We start from the raw sequence: 24,729 nt of genomic DNA, 5'->3' as shown, positions 1-24,729 counted from the left end.
AGAATCGGGGGAACTGTTCGGTCGCGGTAATACCAACCGCTTGGTAAATAACATCTTTAACCGCGTCCGCAACAATATATATATATATATAATATATATATATATATACATATATATATATATATATATATATATAGATATATATATATATATATATATACATATATATATATATATATATATATATATATATATGTATATATATATATAATATATATATATATATATATATATATATATATATATATATATATATATATATATATATATATATATATATATATATATATATATAATCGGGAGATTAAATCAGACGCGGCCATAGCTTCAGCACGTCGATCTTTAATTTTCGACAAGCTTTCGACCAACAAAGGTCTTCTTCTTAGTCTACAGAAACAACAGGCATGTACAGTCACGTGAAAAAGTAAGTACACCCCATGTAAAATTTTGACTTTCTCAACATATGTCAACATTCAGCTATTTGATCTTCATTTCAACAATATTGATAGATAAAGGTGATATAATATAACAAATATCATGAAACATTTACATTTTGTAGTCCATTGTATAATTTAAATAAACATAAATGCAAATTTCGCATGTGGAAAAAGTAAGTACACCCTTGGCTCTAATAGGTGGTATTGCCCCCTTTGGCAGAAACAACCTCAAGTAGGCGTTTCTTATAACTGTCTACCAGTCTCTGACATCGACTGTGAGAAATTTTTGCCCACTCCTCCATGCAGAATTCTTTCAGCTGTGCGATGTTTGAGGGGTTTCTTGCATGCACAGCTCGTTTCAAATCCCCCCACAACATTTCGATGGGATTTAGATCCGGGCTTTGACTTGGCCATTCCAGAACCCTCCATTTCTTTCTTTTCAGCCATTCCTTGGTGGATTTACTGGTATGTTTAGGGTCATTGTCATGTTTCAAGGTCCACCTTCGGTTGAGCTTCAACTTTCCGACAGATGGCTTCACATTATCCTCAAGCACCCTCTGGTACAATGAAGAATTCATCGTGGATTCTATGATGGTGAGCTGCCCAGGCCCTGATGCAGCAAAGCTGCCCCAAACCATAATATTTCCACGACCATGCTTTACAGTTGGTATCAGGTTCTTGTGGTCAAATGCTGTCTTTGGTTTTCGCCAAACATGTCTTCTGGTACTGTGGCCAAATAGCTCTACCTTTGACTCATCTGTCCAGAGCACATTGTTCCAGAAGTGCTGGTCTTTGCCTCGGTGTTCAATGGCAAACTTTAGGCTTGCCCTGATGTTCTTTCTGGACAGCAAAGGTTTCCTCCTGGCACATCTCCCATGTAGATCAAATTTGTGCAGCCTCTTTCTAATGGTAGACTCGTGCACTTTGACATTAACAGTGGCAAGAGCTACCTGTAGGTCCCGTGATGACTTTCTGGGGTTCTTCGAGACTTCTTTCAGCATCTTGCGGTCTGCTCTCGGGCTGAACTTGCTGGGGCGGCCTGGCCTGAACAAGTTGGCAGTTGTTTGGAATCTTCTCCACTTGTAGATGATCTTCCGGACAGTCGAATGATTGATTTCAAATTGTTTGGAGATCTTTTTAAATACCTTCCCAGACTCATAGGCATCTATAACCATCTTTCTGAAGGCCTCAGAGAGCTCTTTTGATCTAGGCATGGTGACGCCACACACTTCAACAACAAAGAGCAAACCAAACTAAATGTCTGAGGTTTAAATAAGACAGGTTCCTCCAAGATCCTCTCTAACGATGTTCTAATAATTTGCACCTGAGCTGGTGCACCTGATTCTAATTTTAGGTATTTGAAGTAGTGATAAATGTAGGGGTGTACTTACTTTTTCCACATGCAAAATTTGCATTTATGTTTATTTAAATTATACAATGGACTACAAAATGTAAATGTTTCATGATATTTGTTATATTATATCACATTTATCTGTCAATATTGCTGAAATGAAGATCAAATAGCTGTATGTTGAAATATGTTGAAAAAGTCAAAACTTTACATGGGGTGTACTTACTTTTTCACGTGACTGTATATCAGACAAGTATGTTTCGTGATATGTGTGTAAGATGTGTGATATGTGTAGAAAATGCATACAAAAGGAAGAGCCACGCTAAAGCTCACTCACTGTCCCCAAGTTCAACGGAAGTGAAGCGCAGCTTACAGTTACCGTTCGCGTTACAGTTCGGTGCACGTGCATATACAAATATAAATACATACATGCATAAACACACAAGCATATATTCATATACCATTTATATTCATATAATATATTTATATATTTATTTATATATTTATATAAATGACATATAAAGGTAGAATGAAAGAATGAGTGAATGAATGAATGAATGAATGAATGGGTTATGGTTAATGATTTGATTGGGTTGATGTAGGAACATTCTTTAATGATTAATTAAAGAATGTTCTTCTTTAATGAAGAACATTCTTTAATGATGTAGGAACATTCATTCATTCATTCACTCATTCATTCACTCATTGTGAATGTATATATATATATATATATATATATATATGTATATATATATTGTTACGGTTCGCGGTTAAGGATGTTATATTTGCCGAGCGGAGGCCCCGCGACCTAACAGTTTCCCCGATTCACCCAAACGTTGGCCCGATCGCGCCACAGCTATTCAATATGGAAAAGACTAAGACGACACGGATGTGAAGAAGAAGCAGACAAAAAGAAAGGTTTGAAATACGATTACTATTTATTACTATTTACAGGCTCAAAGTAACCAAGGAGAAGGAAAGATAATAAAATAATATACAGAAGATTTTAGACACAGTGCAACCTAGCTTATACAAACTTAACTTATTCCCAGGGACAAGACAAAAGACAGACTACGAACACACTTACACGGGGGATGATGATAGGAATGGCAGGTGGATGGCTGGCGGGATAGGGAGGTCCAACTGGTCCTGCAGCACGATCGGCTCGTTGGGCAGCCGCCGTCCCTTCGCGGCCCGGCTCAAAACCACCGTCCAGGCCCCAAACGGCTGTCGAGTGTTGTTGCTGCTGTGGATGCTGCTGCTGCTGCTGCTGTGGACGCTGCTGCTGCTGCTGCTGTGGACGCTGCTGCTGGCGAGCAAGGCGACGAATAGCAGGCTTTGTGCTTCCCTGGATGATCTCCTTTCTCTCTCTTGGACCTCACAACCCAGCTCTCTCTTTTGCACATCACCACGCAGCTCAGCCTTGGACCTCACAACTCAGCTCTTTCTTTTGCACCTCACCACGCAGCTCAGCCTTGGACCTCACAACTCAGCTCTTTCTTTTGCACCTCACCACGCAGCTCAGCCTTGGACCTCACAACCCAGCTCTTGTCATAGCTCATCTCTCATCTCCTTGGGGAACGTCCCGCGCCGGGTTATATAGACCCCGCCCCTCAACCTTCGCGAACCTCCTTTCTCTCCACACCCTCTCCAAGTCCAACCCCTTGTTCATGGTTGGTTGAGTGGGGCTGACTCACTCCTCCCCTCTATGACGAGGTGGGGACCCGCCTTTCATCCCCAACCCTGCCTCGTGGTCAATGGCGGCAATTGTTGGTTGGCAATGCGAATGGCAATTGACGAAAGGGGAAATGGAGGTTTTTGGGAATGGGAATGAAGGGAATCTATCTTTTTCACTTGGTGCAATGGAGTGTCATGTTAATGGAAGACAAGGCCTTACCCTAAAACACATAATAAAGATATAAACTACTGAACAAGGGTTTTATCATGTCCTTCAATGTGTGCTTTATGGAATTAACTACCGGGACGCCCTTTTAACCTTTACACAACACTGGAGGCAGGAGGGCCAGAATAAAGCAATAATAATAATAAAGCACACAATAAAAAAATACAGTCCTCATATCCGCAACACTGCACCCTCCTCCTCTTAGGCACGCCCCGGGCCTACAACTTTAATTTAGTGTGACACGTAGGTGTAGTTCCCTCTACTTTTAACCTGACCCTGAGTGCGACAGTTTTAAAACATAGATAAATATGTCCCACTGCTCCATTGCACCCTGCCTAACAGACTCACGCACACAGTTAACCAAATTGCGGAATGGTCTTCAAACTATACACTGACGGTGGGGAGCATTATTTACAGTGACGCTACTTTATTTACAAAACGCAACCCAGGACCTGTGATTGTTCTTTCTGGGGGGGAGACAGTCTGCTCTGCATCAATGCACCATGAAAGCACCCAAAACGCACCAACACACCCTCAAGCACCAATCGGTGCACAGTCATCATTGTTCACTGAATAAAATAAATCAACAACCCCTAACCCTGCAGGTGGTCTCTTGCTCTTCGGCTCCCTCTGCTGGCTATTATTATTTCTTCCAGATGTTGTCATTTTCTTTCATTTTCTTACTGGCGGCCTATTTGAACTGAAAATGAAATGCACCCAACGTGTCCATTTTTACCCTAAAACACATAATAAAGATATAAACTACTGAACAAGGGTTTTATCGTGTCCTTCAATGTGTGCTTTATGGAATTAACTACCGGGACGCCCTTTTAACCTTTACACAACACCGGAGGCAGGAGGGCCAGAATAAAGCAATAATAATAATAAAGCACACAATAAAAAAATACAGTCCTCATATCCGCAACAATATATATATATATATATATATATATATATATATATATATATATATATATATATATATATATATATATATATATATATATATATATATATATATATATATATATTGTTACAGACGTGGCTTGGATGTTATTTACCGAGCGGTTTTATGGTATGACCACGTCTGCGCAAGTTACCCGATTGTGCCCGAACGTTGACTAGTCGCGCGATGCTGGCTCAATAAGAAAAAGAAGACACCCGGCTGGATTACAATAACACAATACGACACCAATGTTTCAATTCTCAAGACCTCCGGAGGAGATTATATTCGTACGGAAAGGTCAGATTACAGGGGCTAGAGGTATAATCACAGAAAGACAGGCACTTAGACACACTCTTATATTAACCCCGGACAGACGACAGACAAACGGGACAACGGCTGACTCACACGGGGGTTGATGACAGGAAAGCGGGTATCGATGGCTCCAGGTCCTCCTGGGCTCGGGGCAGGGTACAGTACGGTCCGGTCCGGTCCAAAGATGCGGGGAGGTATCGTCGCGCTGGGGGTGGCGGTGGCTTCTCTCTCCAAGCTGAGGCGCATCTGACGTCACATCCGGCGCGGGGCCGCGTATATCCGGCGGGGAGTGACACGCCCTCGGCTCGTTAGCTCCGCCCCAGATGGAATCGGCACGTTGCTTCTCATTGGGTGCGTGGGGGGGTTACTGGCTCCGCCCCTGACGAGGAGCTGACAGCCAGCCCCTTCGGGGTAACGCCGTGGAGCGCATGGTCATGGCGGGTAACCGAGCCGGTGTGAGGACGCACACTCCCCGCCCCTCTGTTGTTGTAGTCGTAGTTGTAGTTGTAATTGTTGTTGTAGTTGTTGTTTGGGGAAGAAGATGGGAGGAGGTATGGGAAAGGTCCTAAACTCACTACTGATGCCATATAATCACATTCTGGTGCAACGAAGAGTCATAATTAATGGAAACGAGGCCTTAACTGACATAGATTAAGAATAACTAGGAAGATGTCCGAAAGTTGTCTACGTGTGGTGCGGTGGACCTGGGCACGACATTTAATGGGGGAATAAGGGGAAGGTCGGCTCTACTGATTGTTGTTTACATGCAATGGGACTAGGGGATGGGGGATTGGGGAAAGTTGGGGAGTATTGGAGAAAATAGGGGAATATTTACAAGCGGATATGGAGGCCAAATTCCATATTCGCAACAATATATATATATATATATATATATATATATATATATTGTTACAGACGCGGTTTTAGATGTTAGTTTACCGAGCGGTTTGCTATTACCGCGTCCGCACAGTTACTCCCCGATTAGAACCCTATCCCGCCCGATTCCACTCGACGTTGACCAAGTCGCGCTATGCTAAATCAATGAAGGAAAGGACACAACGGCTGGGATAAATGCAACGACACAAGGGGTACATTTCTCAAGACCTCCGGAGGAGGATATAATATTGGTGATGCAGAAACGGGTTGATTACACGGTAAGAGGTAAAGCACAGAAAGATGGGCACTTAGACACAGTCTTATCTTATCCCCGACAGACCACAGACAAACGGGACAAGACTGACTTACACAGGGATTGATGGCAAGGAAGGGCAGGCAGTCGATAGCACAAGGTGCACCTTGGCTCAGGGGCAGAATCGACCCGGTCCGGTCCAGAGATGCGGGGAGGTATTGTCACGCTCGGAGGTGGCGTCCTTTTCTCTCCAAGCTGAGGCGCATCTGACGTCACCTCCCTCTTCCTGCGCATGTCCAGCGGGGAGTCACACGCCCTCGGCCCGTTGTCTCCGCCCCAGATGGAATCGGTCCGCCGCCTCCATTGGGTGCAGGGGGTTACCGGGCTCCGCCCTTGACGAGGAGCTGACAGCGAGCCCCTGCGTGGTAACCCCGTCGGAGCACATGTTCAATGGCGGCTAACCAAGCCGGAGTGAGGACGCACACTCCCCGCGCCGCCGCCGCTGTTGTTGTTGTTGTTGTTGTTGTACCATGAGGAAGAGCTGCGGGGAGGTATTTGGAGGTCCTAAACTTTCTAACGGTGCCATACAATCACATTCTGGTGCAACGAAGAGTCAGAATTAATGGAAACGAGTCCTTAACTGACATAGACTAAGAATAACTAGCAAGATGTCCTATAGTTGTCTACGTGAGATGCGGTGGACCTGGATGCGACATTTAATGGGGGAAAAAGGGGGAGGTCGGGTCTACAGAGTGTTGTTTACAGAAAATGGGACTAGGGAATGAGGGATTGGGGATAGTTGGGAAGTATTGTGGAAATAGGGGAATATTTACAAGCGGATATGGATGGATCCAAATCCCATATCCGCAACATTGCACCCTTCTCTACCTCGGGGCGCCCCGACCCGATAAATTTTTACTTACTTTAGTGTGGCACTCAGATGTAGTTCCCTCTACTATTAACTCAACCCTGAGTGCGACAGTTTTACAGATGTTCACAAATGAGTAAATATGTCCCCCTGTGACGTTGCACCCTTCTCCTCACAGAAACACGCCCACAGGATAACCGAATTGCGGAAAGAATCCTCAAACTAAACATACAGCCGGTAGGGAGCATCATTTATACAAGACGACACTGATATTTACACTATGATCCAGGACCTGTTTTTGGAGGAACACATGCAGATGTTATGCATAGAGAGAGCACGCATGCCAGCATCGATACACCAACCCACGAGTGCTCTGTGGCCTTACGGCCTTTAATAATGTGCAGAGCACCCCATCCAAGCACCAAAAGCACCACCCCATTATGTACAGTCAGCACCATCCGGTGCACCAATAAAGTGTTCAATAATCACCGGTGGTGTCGCAGCCAGCCGATGTTCTGCCGCTGGTCTTGCCTTGGAGCCCACTTGGTGTTCTGGCTTCCTTCAAAAATAAAGAAAGGCGCCAACCGCGTCCATTTCTAAATTGTGGCCGTCAGGGGGGCCAACTATAAGTGGTTCACCTGTATGGCATAGGTGCCACGTTGACCCAGAGGTCCATCAACGGGTGGTGCTTGGCCGCAAAAGAACTGCGGTCCATGGTGGGCGGCCACAAAAATTGCGGTCCATATGGTGTATCGATCCAGGCAGCAAGCAGCGAAAGTACAGGCCCACAACTGCGGAGCCAGCACCTCTCTCTCCTCTCTCTCTGCCCCAAAGCCAGATCCTCGGAGGTGGGAGACAAAAGAAGAAGACAAGTGAGTAAGGTGGTAAGGGCGCAAAAGTGCACGCAATACAAGGTGATGCACAATGGGGGCACATGGGAACCAGGTGAGACAGGTACGTTCCTACCGTACGCCCCCCCACCCCCCACCAGGTAACCTACATTGCCCCTCCCTTACCCCTTACTGTATCCACAAAACACAACACTACCCATAAACATCTACTTTACAAATCAACAAACGTCCCTACTGTCTTCCCCGTTCCTCCCATAAACCAAATTCGTCTTCTCTCCCTCCTAACCAATCAAATTTGCCATTTCCAACTCAACAGCAAAATTTGCCATCACCAATTCATCATCAGTCCCTCCTAAGGAGGGAGAGATGGAATCACCCCAATGTCTCATCCACGTCGTGATGCATCTCACCAATCCACACAGCAATTCTCATTTCCTGCAACACAGAACAAAGAAAACACAGGTGTGGAGTCATCATCATCCCCTCAGGTAAGTGGCTGCGTATGGTGCGACAGGTTCATCAATCCTAACTATTTCCTAAATGACTTTAACAACTTTACATTACCCGGGGTCTTTCCCTGCCAATCCATTGGCCAACTTACACTATGGGTTCTAAAAACCAATTCCCATTGACCAAACTGTGGTGCCTCTCAATTTGGGGTCTCACTCCCCCGCTTCATCTCCCGGTGCCTTCGCACAATTTCTGGGCTGTGACGTGTAGCTCTCCCAGCAGGTCTACCCACCTGCACACCTCCACCACTGTAGTTGCCACCCGAGCTTACCTGCTCCTCACCCTAACCTAACTAACTGGGGAAGGCCCTCTCGCCCTCTCACCCCCTCAGTGCCCTCTCTGGCACGGGCTGCCCGATCCACACCCGGGATCCTCAGGCACCCACTGACACTAACGGCTCCCAGAGCCCACCTGCGGCCTCACCTGGCCGACATCCTCACAGTGGTGGAGTGCCCATCCAACTACACACACTAACAGGCTACACGCCCAGCCATTTCCACAACACTAATGCACCCATCCACAATACCAGTCTGCAACCGCACCACAAATGCCAATATCCAACCACAATTTACCTATACCCTCTACCTAACACTTACACTACCCGCCCCGGGTACTCGTGAAAGGGGTCCACTCTTCCCCCATCCACACCTTCGCACCATGCACACCACTCCGTACCACTTACTCCAAGTATTCCACACACCTGTACTTGCACACCTGTGCTCTCACACCTGGTGCCACCTGCACCCTTCTCTCCCCAAGTGCATTCGTGCTGATCCACAACACTCACTACTCATCCACTGCTCCACACACCTGTTCAGTTGCACACCTGTGCAATCACACCTGTTCAATTCTCCACCACACGGCATCATCTCATCTAACTACTCCCCTCTGAAACTTGCGCTTCCCAGTCGTCCCTTTAAACTATTGCGCTCCCTCGTCATTATAATCCACACTAATCTACCTGCGTCCCCACTACAGGTATCATTGTCACTAACTAACCTTAACGTTACCTAATGTCATCTCTTCTAGGGCCCTATCAATATCCTAACCCACCCGGGCTAGTTTTCACTGCCATACACCCCATAAACTAGTGCGCATTTGCCCCACATTTGTGAGGGATGACAGAGTTGCCATCCCACCACATCGGGCATCTCCCACTACCAATTTTGCACATCAAATTTCAACAAATCAAAAATTTGCCAATCACTACTCATCATCTGCCAATCATTACTGCCAATCCTTTGCCAATCATCAAATTTTGTTTTTCTAATTTCGGGGCCAAAACACTATCCTCGTCATCCAGTCTACTCACTAATGCCTCTCGGTGCGCCAATTCCTGTCCAAAGCCCGGCTTCGTAAAGCCAAGCCATGAATGCGGGTTGTTTGGTGCCAGCGGCTGGATACGTCCCGCATTCGGTGCAGGGAAGGAGGTTTACCCGGGCCGAGGTCCCACGCACCATCTCGGCACGGAGCCATCCCATGGCCCGATCTCGACCTGCCGGAATGCCTCAACAAAAAGTGGTCGCCATGACGACCCTTCCTATTGGGCTGCCCGCTCCGCCTAGTGGAGCCCGGACGCGGCCGTTCCAAGCGAGGCACAGCGTGGATCGCGTACGGCAGTTCTTTCGAAACCGCCGTGGTTCGGATCCCCGCTGGTCCTCGCGGCACGCGAAGCTGCCCGACGCGCACCGAGGGCCCGATTCGGCTATAAGTCGTTCTAACCTCTAACCCGGTCACCGTCGATGCTTCACCTGCATGCTTACAAGCATACGCTACCCCTTTCTTGCTCATACCTCCTGTTATTCCCATGCTCCTCGTACCTTTCCTTACACACCTCGGTACACTCATTCCACTCACAGCCTTGGTCACACCCCTGGCCACCGAACACCTGGGCACACATTCGTCGCTCGCACACCTCACCAACACACCTCTTCGTGCCCCTTCCTCGGTCACCTCCTCTGTGACAATCACAGGTGTGCCCTCACTCGCACACCCAACCACGTGCCTCACTACCAATTCCAGCGTGCATTCCCACACACGCTCTACCATTCCAGGTGTGCTTCCTTTCTCACCTGTCACAACCAACTCACGCTCCGTGTCACTCTCACTACTTTCACCTCCACTCTCGGTCGCGCACTCACCCTTGCTCTTGACAGCGCACTCTTTCCCCATGCACCTGTCCGTCACACATCTTTCTCGCACACCCTCTCCCGTTACCTCCTCTGTAACACTCACCACAGGCGTGCATTCTCCCTTTACACCCTCCGTAACACTCCTCACTACGCGCTTCCATGTGCTCCCTCGCACACGCGCTACGACCGACTCACTCTCGCCAGCACCCTCACTCCTTGGCACGCACTTTTTCCTCACACACCCCAGAGTCGGACTTTCTCGCACACCTCCTTTTTCGCACACCAGACCTGTCGCACACTTCACCAACGGCCTCTCACGAACACCCGGGTCCATCTCGACCCCCAAGCTCATTAAATCACCTGGCGCATCATACGCACGACCATATTGGTCACCACTTACACCGGGTCCTCTTCCTCTTCGCTTCTCCTCCATCACCTGCGAATCCCTCATCCGGTTAATGAGCACATCATCACGATCCGAACACAGACTTTGGACCAATTCTTTTATCTCCTCTTTTATCTCTTTCTTATCCCCTCTCCGTCGCTTCTTAATTTCGCTCACCCCTTCTTCCACTTCTTCTAATTTCTGCTTCACCTCTTTTATTTCCCGGTACGTCTCCTCAAGCTCGTCCGCTAAGGCTACCTTGACCGTCTCCATGTGCGTCCTCACCTGCCGGTCCTTCGTCTCCATTACCTCTGTCACCTCGTCCAACCTCGTTGTCAGTCCCTCACGTACCATCTGACATTCCCTCTTCGTCGCTATCAAGTCGTCTTTTAGTTCTTTCTGTGTCGCTTTTAACCCTCCTAGTACCGCAGTGTTCCTTTGTACCTGCTCCACTAACTCAGTCTGTCCCACCGTCAGCTGTTCCACCTCCTGCGTCAGGTCCTCTATGCCCCCCTGCAACTTTACAGTCCCCTTTCTCACCTCCTTCTCCATGCGCTCCTTAGTGCCTCACCTCCTCGCGCACTCCTCCGACCTCCTCACTCACACCTCTTCTGAACTCTTCTCCCATCACTTGCATCTCCTGCCCAGATGCCACCCTCATCTGCTCCATTTCCTCCCTGTGAGCATCCAATTTAGTTTCTACCCCCATTCTGACCCCCTCTATCTGCTGCCCCATTTTTTTAACTTCCCTTTTCGCTTGGTCCCTCATGTCCCTCAATTTGCCTTCCATACTGTTTTCTAACCCCTCTAACCCATTTTTCACTCCCTCTATCTGATTCTCCTGGGCAGCCATTCTGTTTTCCACCCCCAATAACCCATGTTTCACCCCTTCTATCCCATTGTCTAACCCCTCTAATTTCTTGTCTAATCCCTCACCGGTACCCCTCGCTTCGTCCCTCATTACCCCCAATTGCTCACTCTGAGCCCTCGCTTCGTCCCTCATTACCCCCATTTGGCCCTCCAATCGCTCACCCAATCGCTCACTATCAGCCCTCATTTGCTCACTATTCTGGGCCATAAGGGCCTTCATTTGTATAAAAAAAAGGTCCAAATCTACCAGCGGCGCTACTACGGTCGCGGGCGCGGTCGCCGTGGCCATGTGCGAGGCGCCATTTTGCGCGCCCGTAACCTCGTGCGCGAGGACGCGATTTTGCGACCCTGCCACCCTCACTGCTTCGCTCTCCTCATGTCCCTCAATTTGGTCCTGGATCGACCCTGCCTCACTCTCCTCTACCGGAACCCAGCCGTCTTGATCCGCCATAGCGCGACTTTCAAAATTCGGGTTTTTATTTTTTTTGTAAAACAAAATCAAATTTCGCCGTTAATAATTTCGAGCGCGTGAAGCGCGCTTCAGGTCCGATCTCACTCCTCGACACCAATTGTTACAGACGCGGTTTTAGATGTTAGTTTACCGAGCGGTTTGGTATTACCGCATCCGCACAGTTACTCCCCGATTAGAACCCTATCCCGCCCGATTCCACTCGACGTTGACCAAGTCGCGCTATGCTAAATCAATGAAGGAAAGGACACAACGGCTGGGATAAATGCAACGACACAAGGGGTACAGCTCTCAAGACCTCCGGAGGAGGATATAATATTGGTGATGCAGAAACGGGTAGATTACACGGTAAGAGGTAAAGCACAGAAAGATGGGCACTTAGACACAGTCTTATCTTATCCCCGACAGACCACAGACAAACGGGACAAGACTGACTTACACAGGGATTGATGGCAAGGAAGGGCAGGCAGTCGATAGCACAAGGTGCACCTTGGCTCAGGGGCAGAATCGACCCGGTCCAGTCCAGAGATGCGGGGAGGTATTGTCGCGCTCGGAGGTGGCGTCCTTTTCTCTCCAAGCTGAGGCGCATCTGACGTCACCTCCCTCTTCCTGCGCATGTACAGCGGGGAGTCACACGCCCTCGGCCCGTTGTCTCCGCCCCAGATGGAATCGGTCCGCCGCCTCCATTGGGTGCGGGGGGTTACCGGGCTCCGCCCTTGACGAGGAGCTGACAGCGAGCCCCTGCGTGGTAACCTCGTCGGAGCACATGTTCAATGGCGGCTAACCAAGCCGGAGTGAGGACGCACACTCCCCGCGCCGCCGCCGCTGTTGTTGTTGTTGTTGTTGTACCATGAGGAAGAGCTGCGGGGAGGTATTTGGAGGTCCTAAACTTTCTAACGGTGCCATACAATCACATTCTGGTGCAACGAAGAGTCAGAATTAATGGAAACGAGTCCTTAACTGACATAGACTAAGAATAACTAGCAAGATGTCCTATAGTTGTCTACGTGAGATGCGGTGGACCTGGATGCGACATTTAATGGGGGAAAAAGGGGGAGGTCGGGTCTACAGAGTGTTGTTTACAGAAAATGGGACTAGGGAATGGGGGATTGGGGATAGTTGGGAAGTATTGGGGAAATAGGGGAATATTTACAAGCGGATATGGATGGATCCAAATCCCATATCCGCAACAATATATATATATATACATACATACATATAGATATATTGTCTGTTATGAACAATGTTAAAATAATAGTCAACTTCATGGATCACACGTGCAGTCTCAATCTCATATAAAATGCACACAGCATTTGCATTTCATGACCGAGGGTGCCCTGCGTCCTGTCCAGGTTGTGCAAACTGCAGACCCTATTAGTTTGCCATATAAAACCCACTATTTGACCATAAATCAAGGATTTATTATATAGAACATTTGGATATATTGTGTATGATATAAGAATGTCGGTATATAAGAATGATATAAGAACTTCTATGTATCATAAAAAAAAACTATATATATATACATACATACATATAGATATATTGTCTGTTATGAACAATGTTAAAATAATAGTCAACTTCATGGATCACACGTGCAGTCTCAATCTCATATAAAATGCACACAGCATTTGCATTTCATGACCGAGGGTGCCCTGCGTCCTGTCCAGGTTGTGCAAACTGCAGACCCTATTAGTTTGCCATATAAAACCCACTATTTGACCATAAATCAAGGATTTATTATATAGAACATTTGGATATATTGTGTATGATATAAGAATGTCGGTATATAAGAATGATATAAGAACTTCTATGTATCATAAAAAAAAACTTATACACAAGATAAGTAGGTTTTAAACACACAATTTTGACAGGTTGTGGCTCATAAAATTACTTGATAAATTTACACTTCCACACTATCTATATATATATATAAATGTAATCTGTGCAATTGTGTCTGAACAGGGTAACCTTCACATCCACAGCACGTATAATGCTGAATGATATCTCATTTAAGAGCTCTTGTCTCCAGACAGTGCATGCAGTGGCTTACAAATAGCGATATTCAAGGAATTTCGAGTCTTGTGCATTTTTGTTGCGCACACTGGTGGTGTATAGGCTCAGTCATTGGTTCGCACACCTACCAAAAATAAACAAGACCGATAGGCTTGGATCTGCTGAGTGGAGAATCTGCTGTCCCCCTGTCATTATGTGACCAGATCCTCAGCTTTGATTGGTGGACGTTTGTGAGGGACATACACTCATCGGACAGACAGACAAACGTTGTTCCAGACGGCATTGCCCAACAGGCTACTCCATAAAAATTATATAACCACAAACTAATCAGTCAATTCTGTCGACGTATCAATTACCTTTCCATCGATTTACTTCACCAAATAAACCTTATCAGTCTTAACAGTTCATGACTATTATGCTGTCAAAAGACATTCATAACAAACTCCATAAATATTCTGCACTTCATTGGGAACCAATTCCCTTACAAACAGAACCTGGGATTACTTACTAATGCTTCCATTTATCATTTCATGCACATGTGAGGTGTACAAAATAATTCTCTCTAACAATCAATGCTTTGTGTGAGCAGAAGCATGAAGTTTCACGGGTGGTGTATAATATCAGAGTCGCTGGTTTGCACACATCCCAGAAGTAAAAATATATATATATATATAACCACCAATTCTGTCCAATGAATAATTTCCTTTCCATCGATTTATTTCACTGAGAAACCTTAGCAGTCTTAACGGACTTTGAATCTGGGGGAGGGGAGGTTGAGGACCTGAAGAAGGAAGGAGGAGTGGAGGACAGAGAGATGGAGTTGTAGGGAGGGGGAAGGGGCAGGGAAGGGACAGAGTTGCGAAAGAGGGGATGAGGCTTTGAGGAGGGTTTAGCATTTAGGATTTGGGGTTGGGGGTAAGGACTTTAAGAAGAGAGGTGGAGCTGCAGACCTGTGTTTGGGAGGAGGAGGGGTGAGGAATTGAAGAATAAAGAGAGAGTTGATGGGGCAGAGAGGGGACAGAGTTGGGGAATGGGAGTTGAGGCTTTTGTGGTGGGGGGAGGGGAGGATTGAGGCTTTGAGAGGAATTGAGGACTTGGGATTGGGAGGGGAGGATTGAGGCTTTGAGAGGGATTGAGGACTTGGGATTGGGAGGGGATTACGCGTTTTGGCGGAGGGTGATTGTGGACTTGAAAAAGAACGGGGGTTGGAGAGAACAGATAGTTAGGTGGGAGGGGGGCAGAGAGGGGACAGGGAGCTGAGACAGGGGGTTTGAGGACTTGTGGAGGGGACCTGAAGACTTTCGGCTGAGCACTTGGGGCTGGGACAACAGGGGAGGGGGAGTTGAGGACTTGAAGAGGAAAAGGGAAGTAAGTGGAGGACAGAGAGTTTGGTCAGACGGGACAGAAGGTACAGAGTTGGGAAAGGTGGTTTAAGGCTTTGAGTGGGGGTTGAGGCCTTGGGGTTGGGGGGAGAGGTGTTTGAAGACTTGAAAAGGAAAGGGGGACGGGAGGACAGAGAGTTTGGGTGGGGAGGCAGAGAGGGAACAGAAATCTGGGACAGTGGGTTTGAGGACTTTGGGTGGGGAGGGGGCTTGAATACTTGGGGTTGGGTGGGAGGGGGGAGTGGGAGTGGAGGTTGAGCATTTGAAGAAGAAAGGGGTGGAGGGCTTGAAGTCACATTTTACATTATGTACCAAGTGGATGCCAACGGGATTTGCATTTTGAGACTCTTTCTTGGTTATTCCTTGTGATTCGGGTACAGTGAAAAGTTGTTTTTTTTGGACTATCGGGTATTTCCTGGCACAATATTCAATCAGGAATGAAGTCAATTGAACTTGTGGGAGCATGCCAAGACTTCATCTCATGACGAGTCAAAATAACACAAATGAACTTGTCAATCTTCCCTTTCTTTTGCCACAGCATTGCTGCTGGAAAGACCTGCAACAGTTGCTTCCGCAGCGGCTGGAATCTGATACCATGTCGCCAATGTGAGCTAGCCTGGTACTGCAATCGGACATGTCTGCGAGAGGCACGAAGTGTTCATGGGTCGGAGTGTAAAGATCTACTTCGGACGTATCATGTGAACGACACCGTGAGGTACAAACACAAAACAACAACTTGCATCTCATTTCAAGGTACAAGGTACAAGGTGCATGGTGCAATACAAGAGAACTGAAGTGATACATACAATCTACTGCCAAAGCTATTGCTATGGCGTATATGCAGCTTAATATGGCTGCTGGTTGCATCATTGCTGGGAGTGCAGCAGTGCTGCTGATGCAGTGTCCCTATTCTGAGTCAACCCACCTGATGTTATTTTAGCCAACACCAGATTTGCCAAAGCTATTGGGACGACACTGCTAAAGTTGAAACGTACCCTTCTGATCAGCTTCGGCATAGTATTCCCACAATGCATTGTGACATTTTGGAAAATTATGCCCTACCTACCATGCACAGCTTTGATACAATACCCCAAAGGAAGGAAGACGTTATGTCTTGCAGCATGACATTGCACCTCTCCCTACTGCCACATTTTTGGGAAATTGAAAATGGAAAATGGGAATTCCTGAGTTCCGCTAAAGTCAAAAGGACACAATGCACTTATAAACTTGCACCTGTTAAAATGAAACTGCAGCAATATTACACCTGATATCTTTCAAAACTTGGTACAAAGTATTCATGTTTGTTCCAAACGACTGTTTTACTGCTAAAGTTACAAACAGCAAATCCCATGTGAGACAGAAAAACAATTTAATTATAAGAATAAAATCCCTTCCTGTATTGCAGCTATCACAGTTGTGGGTATGTATTGTATGTATGTAGGTGCAGTGCCTTCAGTATTCACACCCCTTGACTTCATTCACATTTTATTGCTGCAGCCCGAATTTAACATGGATTCCATCGATCTGTCTCTGATCTACAAATAATACCATATAATGTCAGTGGATTTTTTTTTTGTTGTTTGGAAATTTTTACAAATTCATTAAAAATGAAAAGCTGAAATGTCGAGTATTCATAGTGTAGCAGCATAGCAAACCTGTTGTGCATTTTGTGATACAAGCACCAAATTTGGCACAAATGTACATTAATATGTTGCGAACATTTTCAGATATTGGGCCACTTGAAATTCCGTAATTTTTTTTTTCAAATTTTTTCAAATTTCGTAATTTCAAATTTTTCGGGTGACACCGTTACAATTTCGGTCTTCGAGGCCGGCCGATATAGTGGGGCGGCTTAGCCCAAATATTCAAAAGAATTGTGCATTTTGTGATACAAGCACCAAATTTGGCACAAATGTACATTAATATGTTGCGAACATTGTGTGGTCAGCAATGAAGACGAGAGTCTGAATTACATGTATGCAAAAGACCTTGTGAACCAGTGAAGCAAATACACGGGTAAGCATGAATTAAATCTAGGGCATGATATAATTTCCATGATGTTTACCTCTACACTCAATGGTGGAAGGAGGTAATGTTTTGATCCCAGCTTGTCTGTATGTCTGTTTGTCTGTTAGTCCACAAAATTCCAGACAAAGCTTGTAGTAGTGGTAGTTGTAGTGGTAGTGGTGATAACAGAAATTGTTATATAGAACTGAACTTATATTATTATTATATGCAGAAAATAACTTCATTTCTATATGCCCTGCAGTGGACAGGTTAATTGGTTTATGCACTGAAGGGGTCACCCTGGTGTGCACTGCTGTGTTCTGCCTCACTGAGTTGTTCAGGTATGATGTACTCAGCACAAGCTTCCGGTCGGCCCGGAGGTGGGGGTGCGGGGCCTGTCACGGAACGTCAAAACAAACGGCCTGCCGGGGCCGCCCAAAAGTCGGGCGTGAGGGGCGCGTCCACTAATGGAACGCCTCTCGCTTCCCAGATCGAGGGCCACGTGATCAGGAGAACCTCGTCCCTTCAGGTCACACTTTGCCTATCGGCCGGCCTCGAAGACCGAAATTGTGACGGTGTCACCCGAAAAATTTGAAATTACGAAATTTGAAAAAATTTGAAAAAAAAAATTACGGAATTTCAAGTGGCCCAATATCTGAAAATGTTCGCAACATATTAATGTACATTTGTGCCAAATTTGGTGCTTGTTTCACAAAATGCACAATTCTTTTGAATATTTGGGCTAAGCCGCCCCACTATCAACCCCTTTGCTGTGACACTCCAAATTGAGCTCAGGTGCATCCAATTTCCTTTGATTATCCTTGAGATGTCTCTACAACTCAATTGGAGCCAACCTGTGGCCAATGCACTTGATTCCGCATGATTTATAAAGAAACACACCTTTCTATATAAGGTCTTACATTGCATGTCGGAGCAGAAAATCTACCATGAAGTCCAAGGAACTGTCCGTAGAACTCCGAGATAGAATTGTGAGGAGGCGTAGATCTGGGGAAAGGTATAAAACCATTTATAAAGTGTTGAAAGTTATCAAGAGCACAATGAGCTCCATCATTAGGAAATGGAAAGAATATGGAAATACCCAGACTCTTTCAAGAGCTAGTCCTCCGACCAAACTGAGCAACCGGGAAAAATAAACTGTGCAAACACCCCAAATCCAGATGTGCAAAGCTGATACAAGCCTACCCAAGAAGACTCGAAGCTATATTGCTGCCAAAGGCACTTGTACGAAATATTGACTTAAGGGGTTGAATACTTATGTAAATTAGATATTTCTGTATTTCTTTTTTTTTTTTTTCGTAAGAGTTTCTAAAAAAAATTCTAAAATTCACTTTCACATTATGGGGTATTATGTGTAGATCAGTGACAGATCGATTGAATCCATGTTAAATTCAGGCGGTAACAACAAAATTTAAAAAATTCAAAGACTGAATACTTTCTGAAGGCACTGTATGTAGTTTAAATAACGCCCTCTGGTGGTGTGTGGCCTTGCCCAGAAGTGGATGGAAAACTGAAGCTAAAATTCGATTATAAAGATATATATGCACACAAAATAATTTCATTTGAAACTAATTAAATAATGCACCTACCACAGAACATGTTTACTTGAGCGGAAAGAGAAGAACAGGATTTACGTGCCTGCCTTGGACGGGCCCTTCAGCTACCCAGTCATCACGTACAGCTGGAGCCCAGCTGGGAAATAGGTGGTTTTGATGGGCTAACCTGGGATTGGGCTCTGGGGGTGTTTTTTAAACTGGGTTCCACATGGGTCTCATCTGGGCTGCCGATGTCATTCCACAACTAGAACGACACTCTTTGACGCCATATCCCACCTCACAAAGCTGGCTGGGGCCCACATGGGTTTTCGTCGGTTAGGTGGACTGAACTGAACTGTGATGCCCCACCTTAATTTTTTTCAGTAGTTTACAATGAAGATAAAAACATCCCGTCTTTGAACATGATTAACGAAGCGAAATGGAACACAAATGCGTGGATTTCTTCCCCCAGCCACAGCAGATATCACGGTACTACTGGAGTCACCCATGGGAATTCCACGGGCATGGACGTGTGTGACATTTGGACACCTTGATTTATATGCTGCACATTAAATTTTACAAAATGGCTACTGGCAATTCATCAGGTCCAGAAATGTTTTTTTTTTTTTTTGTTTGTTTTTTTGTGTACAGAGTCGAGGCTCGTGAAAGAACTAACATTTATCAAACAAACAAGCAAACAAAGTATATAAAAAGGGGAGCGGTCGACAAGATGGGGAGAGAAGGGGAGGAAGCACACAAACACAACATTTGAGAGCAGGGACATCGGGAGATGTTTTTGGAGGGAGAGGGCCTGGGGGGAGGCAGGATAGGTATAAAACGCAAGGACACCAAGGACTTCCAGGAAAGAAGTCAAAAGTCACCTCAAAAAAGTGGATTTGGGGTGAAATTAGCGGGGGTAGAAAAGATCAAGGTTTTGGATTGGGGAAGATAAGAGATGGTGAACAGCCGTTTTAAAGACCTGGAGGGAGGCGTGGGATTGAAGAGAGTGAGGGAGTTTGTTCCAGAGGCGGGAGAAAAGAGGAATGAAGGAGTGAAGGTGAGCAGAGAGTCTTGATTTTGGCAGTTTAACCATAAGAGGGTTGCAGGCAGATCTTGTGCGACCTGCAGGAATATTTGGGGGACAGAGCCCAGAGAGAGCTGGGGGAGCAAGGCCGGAGAGGAGTCGGTAGAAGACGGAAAGACCACCAACCTGCCTGCGGTGATTAAGTGAAAGGCCCTCGGAGATAGCGTCATCGCGGGAGATTCCAATGATTCTGAATGCTTTGGTTTCAACAGCATGAAGACGAGCTAGGTGTGAGGCAGGAGCACCAGCCCAGAGGGGAGAACAGTACTCCATTGAGCTGAGGATGAAAGCCTTGTATGTGGTGAGGAGCTCAGGTGTGCCAAGGAAGGACTTCGCACGACGGAGGATGCCCAGTCGGCGACTGGCTTTGGAGGCCAGCTTGGAAATGTGGTTTTCCCAGGAAAGATCATGGCAGATAGTGAGACCCAAAAGCTTGAGTGACAGAACTTCTTGGAGAGGATTATTCAGAAAGTAGATGGGAGGGTTGTCCAGTCGGTCTTTTCGGAGAGACATCGTAAGAGTGTGAGATTTGTCAGGATTGAAAGACATGTTCCACTTGTTTGCCCAGTCTGTGATTTTGTCCAGGTCTGCAGAGAGTGAGGAGGCTGCAGACTGCCGATCTGAGGGATGAGGAATGGAGCGGCAGAGAGTAGAGTCATCAGCAAAGAGATAGAGAGGATTTTCAAGAGAGTCAGAGAGATCATTGATGAAGACCAGAAAAAGCACAGGGCCCAGGGAACACTGCCTTGGGGAACTCCAGCCTGAACAGGAAGAGGAGATGAGAGAAACCCATTCAGGGCCACACGTTGACGACTAGAGAGGAAGTCCACCAGCCATGCGTGGAGATTTCTATGGATACCAAAGGAGGAGAGTTTGGTGAGCAGAGCGGGGTGCCAGACCGTATCGAAGGCACGTGATATGTCGAGGGAGACAGCTCTAATTTCCTGTTTGGCATTGAGGACCTCAATCCATTGTTGAGACAGCAGAAGCAGCATGTCCAGAGTAGAGTGACCTGGTCTGAAACCAAATTGATGATCAGAGATCAAGCGATTGGAGAAGAGGAAAGATTTCATATCCAAAGCAATGATGGATTCCATGACTTTGCTGATAATTGGGAGAAGGCTGATTGGTCTGTAGTTGCTAGGATCTGTTTTTGCACCTTTTTTGTGCAAAGCGGTGATGTTGGCTGATTTCCAAGCAGATGGCAGTTGACCTTGAGCAAAAGAGAGGGTGAAGAGAACAGAGAGAGGGAGTGAAAGAGTGGAAGAACAGGATTTTAGGACCCGTGGGCTGATGCCGTCAGGTCCAGTTGCAGAATCAGAGTCGAGGGTTGACAGAAACTTTTCCACCTTGTCAGGAGGAAAGGACACGGAGTCCAGGAGCAGCTGGGTACGACTGGGTATGGTGGGTAAAGAGAAGGATGGGTTTGGGACACAAGATTTAGAGGCAGACACAGAGTTGAGGCATTCAGCTTTTTCACGTGCGGAGTCAGCTGTGTAGCCATTTGAGGTAAGGGAGGGGATGGAGGGGGAACAAACACCAGAAACAGATTTGACCAGACGCCACCAGGATTTGGAAGAGGGAGACAGATAAGAGAGTTCGGTCTTGAGAACGGAGAGATATTGTTTCCTGGCTCTCCTGAGGGTGGACACACACTTGTTTCGGGCTTTGTGAAAGGAAATGAGATTTCCTTCCGTTGGATTTGCTTTCCAGGAGACGAAGGCAAGTTGTTTCTGGGCAACAGCCTCACCACAAGATTCCATGTACCATGGACGGGAGGAAGGGTATGACAACTGAAGACGAGATGGGATAAATCTGTGCATGAGAGAGAGAGCAATGCATGAGAGAGAGAGCATGAGAGAGAGTGTCATGAACACAATTTATTTATTTCACATAATATGTGACCCCTCACTCCTCTCTACCTGACACTCTCCTCTCTCCACCCTCACGCCTCTCCAATCCCACTCCTCCTCACACTCTCCTCCAATACCTCCTCGCACTCCTCTCCAATCCCTCACACTCCTCTCCAATCCCTCACACTCCTCTCCAATCCCTCACACTCCTCTCAAATCCCTCACACTCCTCTCCAATTCCTCACACTCCCCTCCAATCGCCCCTCACTCTCCTCTCCAATCGCTCCTCACTCTCCTCTCCAATCGCTCCTCACTCTCCGCTCCAATCGGCCCTCACTCTCCAATTCCTTGCTCCTCACTCTCCAACCCCTCGCTCCTCACTCTCCTACCCCTCGCTCCTCACTCTCCTACCCCTCGCTCCTCACTCTCCAACCCCTCGCTCCTCACTCTCCAACACCTAGCTCCTCGCTCTCCAAACCCTAGCTCCTCGCTCTCCAACCCCTCGCTCCTCGCTCTACAACCCCTAGCTCCTCGCTCTCCAATCCCTCGCTCTCCAACCTCTCGCTCCTCGCTCTCCAACCCCTATCTCCTCGCTCTCCAACCCCTCGCTCTCCAACCCCTCGCTCCTCACTCTCCAACCCCTAGCTCCTTGCTCTCCAACCCCTAGCCCCTCGCTCTCCAACCCCTGCTCCTCGCTCTCCAACCCCAAGCTCCTCGCTCTCCAACTCCTCGCTCCTCGCTCTTCAACTCCTTGCTCCTCACTCTCCAACCCCTCGCTCCTCACTCTCCAACCCCTCGCTCCTCACTCTCCAACCCCTCGCTCCTCACTCTCCAACTCCTCGCTCTCCAACCCCTCGCTCCTCACTCTCCAACCCCTCACTCCTCTCCAATTTCTCACTCCTCTCCAACCCTTAGCCCCTCACTCTCCAACCCCTAGCTCCTCACCCCCCAACCCCTAGCTCCTTGCTCTCCAACTCCTTGCTCCTCGCTCTCCAACCCCAAGCTCCTCGCTCTCCAACCCCTCACTCCTCACTCTCCAACTCCTCGCTCCTCACTCTCTAACTCCTCGCTCCTCGCTCTCCAACTCCTCGCTCTCCAACTCCTCGCTCCTCACTCTCCAACCCCTCACCCCTCACTCTCCAACCCCTTGCCCCTCACTCTCCAACCCCTCGCTCCTCACTTTCCAACTCCTCGCTCTCCAACCCCTCGCTCCTCACTCTCCAACTCCTTGCTCCTCACTCTCTAACTCCTCGCTCTCCAACCCCTCGCTCCTCACTCTCCAACCCCTAGCTCCTCGCTCTCCAACCCCTAGCTCCTCGGTCTCCAACCCCTAGCTCCTCACTCTCCAACCCCTAGCTCCTCGCTCTCCAACCCCTAGCTCCTCGCTCTCCAACCCCTCACTCCTCGCTCTCCAACCCCTCACTCCTCACTCTCCAACCCCTCGCCCCTCAGTCTCCAACCCCTCGCTCCTCACTCTCCAACTCCTCGCTCCTCGCTCCTCTCCCGTATCATTCATTTTGGAAATGGAAGTTTCCACGCAACGCATGAATTGTCACGATCCTCAAGAGGAAGTGTCTCGTAATCATCAAATAACAAGTAAATTACATTGTGAAAATTAAAGATTTCAAATAAACCTATTTAAAGTGTATGCGCACATAACTAATAAAAAAAAACGAAGAAATATCTCTCGGTAATTTCCTGAAACATATTTTAGTTTTTACTTCCGGATAATAATGTTGAATGAAATAAGAACGAAGAAATATATGTCCTTTTGTGACGACTGTCATCAAAAGTAAAAGTAATATATCTTAACGGAGAAGAAAAAGCGAATTTTTAATATATGTCGACATTTTCCCCGACTGTTGTTTTAGGCGGTGTATTTTCGTGTATCATCGTGGCGCAATTTAAAAAAATATATCTGCATTTTCTCGTGTGTGCGTGAATGTCCTCAATTATTTCTGACACAGAGTCTAAAACCATCGATAAAAGTTAAATCAGATGGTGAATTCGAGATAAAATCGTGAGGGTGACTCAATGAATGGGCTTTATGTTACAGGCCTTTGAGAATTCATTTCGTTCTATAAACGGAAACTTTCATGGGATTCTCTTCCCGTTTTTTTTTCAACCGAGTCTAAAACTATGTTAGCGACTGTTAAAAATGAAATGATATATCGAATTAGAGTTTAAATAAACCTGTGTGAGAGAGAAAGACAGCATGGGCCTAACTAAACAGGCTTCAAAGCTATTCGAGTTAATAAAATGGTGGATATTTGTTTACATGAAGCCTCTTCCAGAATGGGTGGAGCTACTCTGTAAACGGAGTAAGCCACACCCCCGGACAGACAGACAGACAGAATCACCGTAGCCTATTATAACATAGATTTGCTTAGAGTGACGTGATTGGCTGCATCCTTTTTCAAATCGGATTAACAACTTTGAAATTTGATATTTTTCACAAATGAATCCACTTCGGAACGAAGCTTTTCTGCAATGAGACGGATTAGAAACTGTTTGTGCTCAACCATGGAGGAGAGATTTTCTTCACTGACTCTTCTTCACAAAGAAGATGATTTAACTGTGAAGCTGATTCCAGAGGACGTTGTGGACGTTTACACCAACCAAAGGGAAAAACGATTGTACCTACTTTAGTCATTAAGGTAAGAACAGTATT

General features: G+C 46.7%; 1 protein-coding gene across 1 annotated transcript in view; it reads left to right on the top strand.

The window, feature by feature from the left end:
- LOC137423322 (histone-lysine N-methyltransferase Smyd1-like) overlaps positions 1-24,729 on the top strand; it is a 76,928-nt gene that overhangs the window by 10,906 nt on the left and 41,293 nt on the right. Inside the window, exon 2 of the mRNA XM_068110346.2 lies at positions 16,100-16,276. Within this exon, the coding sequence (XP_067966447.2) occupies positions 16,100-16,276 (177 nt within the window). The remainder of the gene's footprint in view (positions 1-16,099; positions 16,277-24,729) is intronic.

Source organism: Myxine glutinosa, chromosome 3, assembly GCF_964187855.1.
Source record: "Myxine glutinosa chromosome 3, kmMyxGlut1.1, whole genome shotgun sequence".
NCBI classification, from domain to species: Eukaryota; Metazoa; Chordata; class Myxini; order Myxiniformes; family Myxinidae; genus Myxine; species Myxine glutinosa.
The sequence above is the reverse complement of the archived record's forward strand: the minus strand, read 5'-3'. Positions and strand labels throughout refer to the sequence as shown.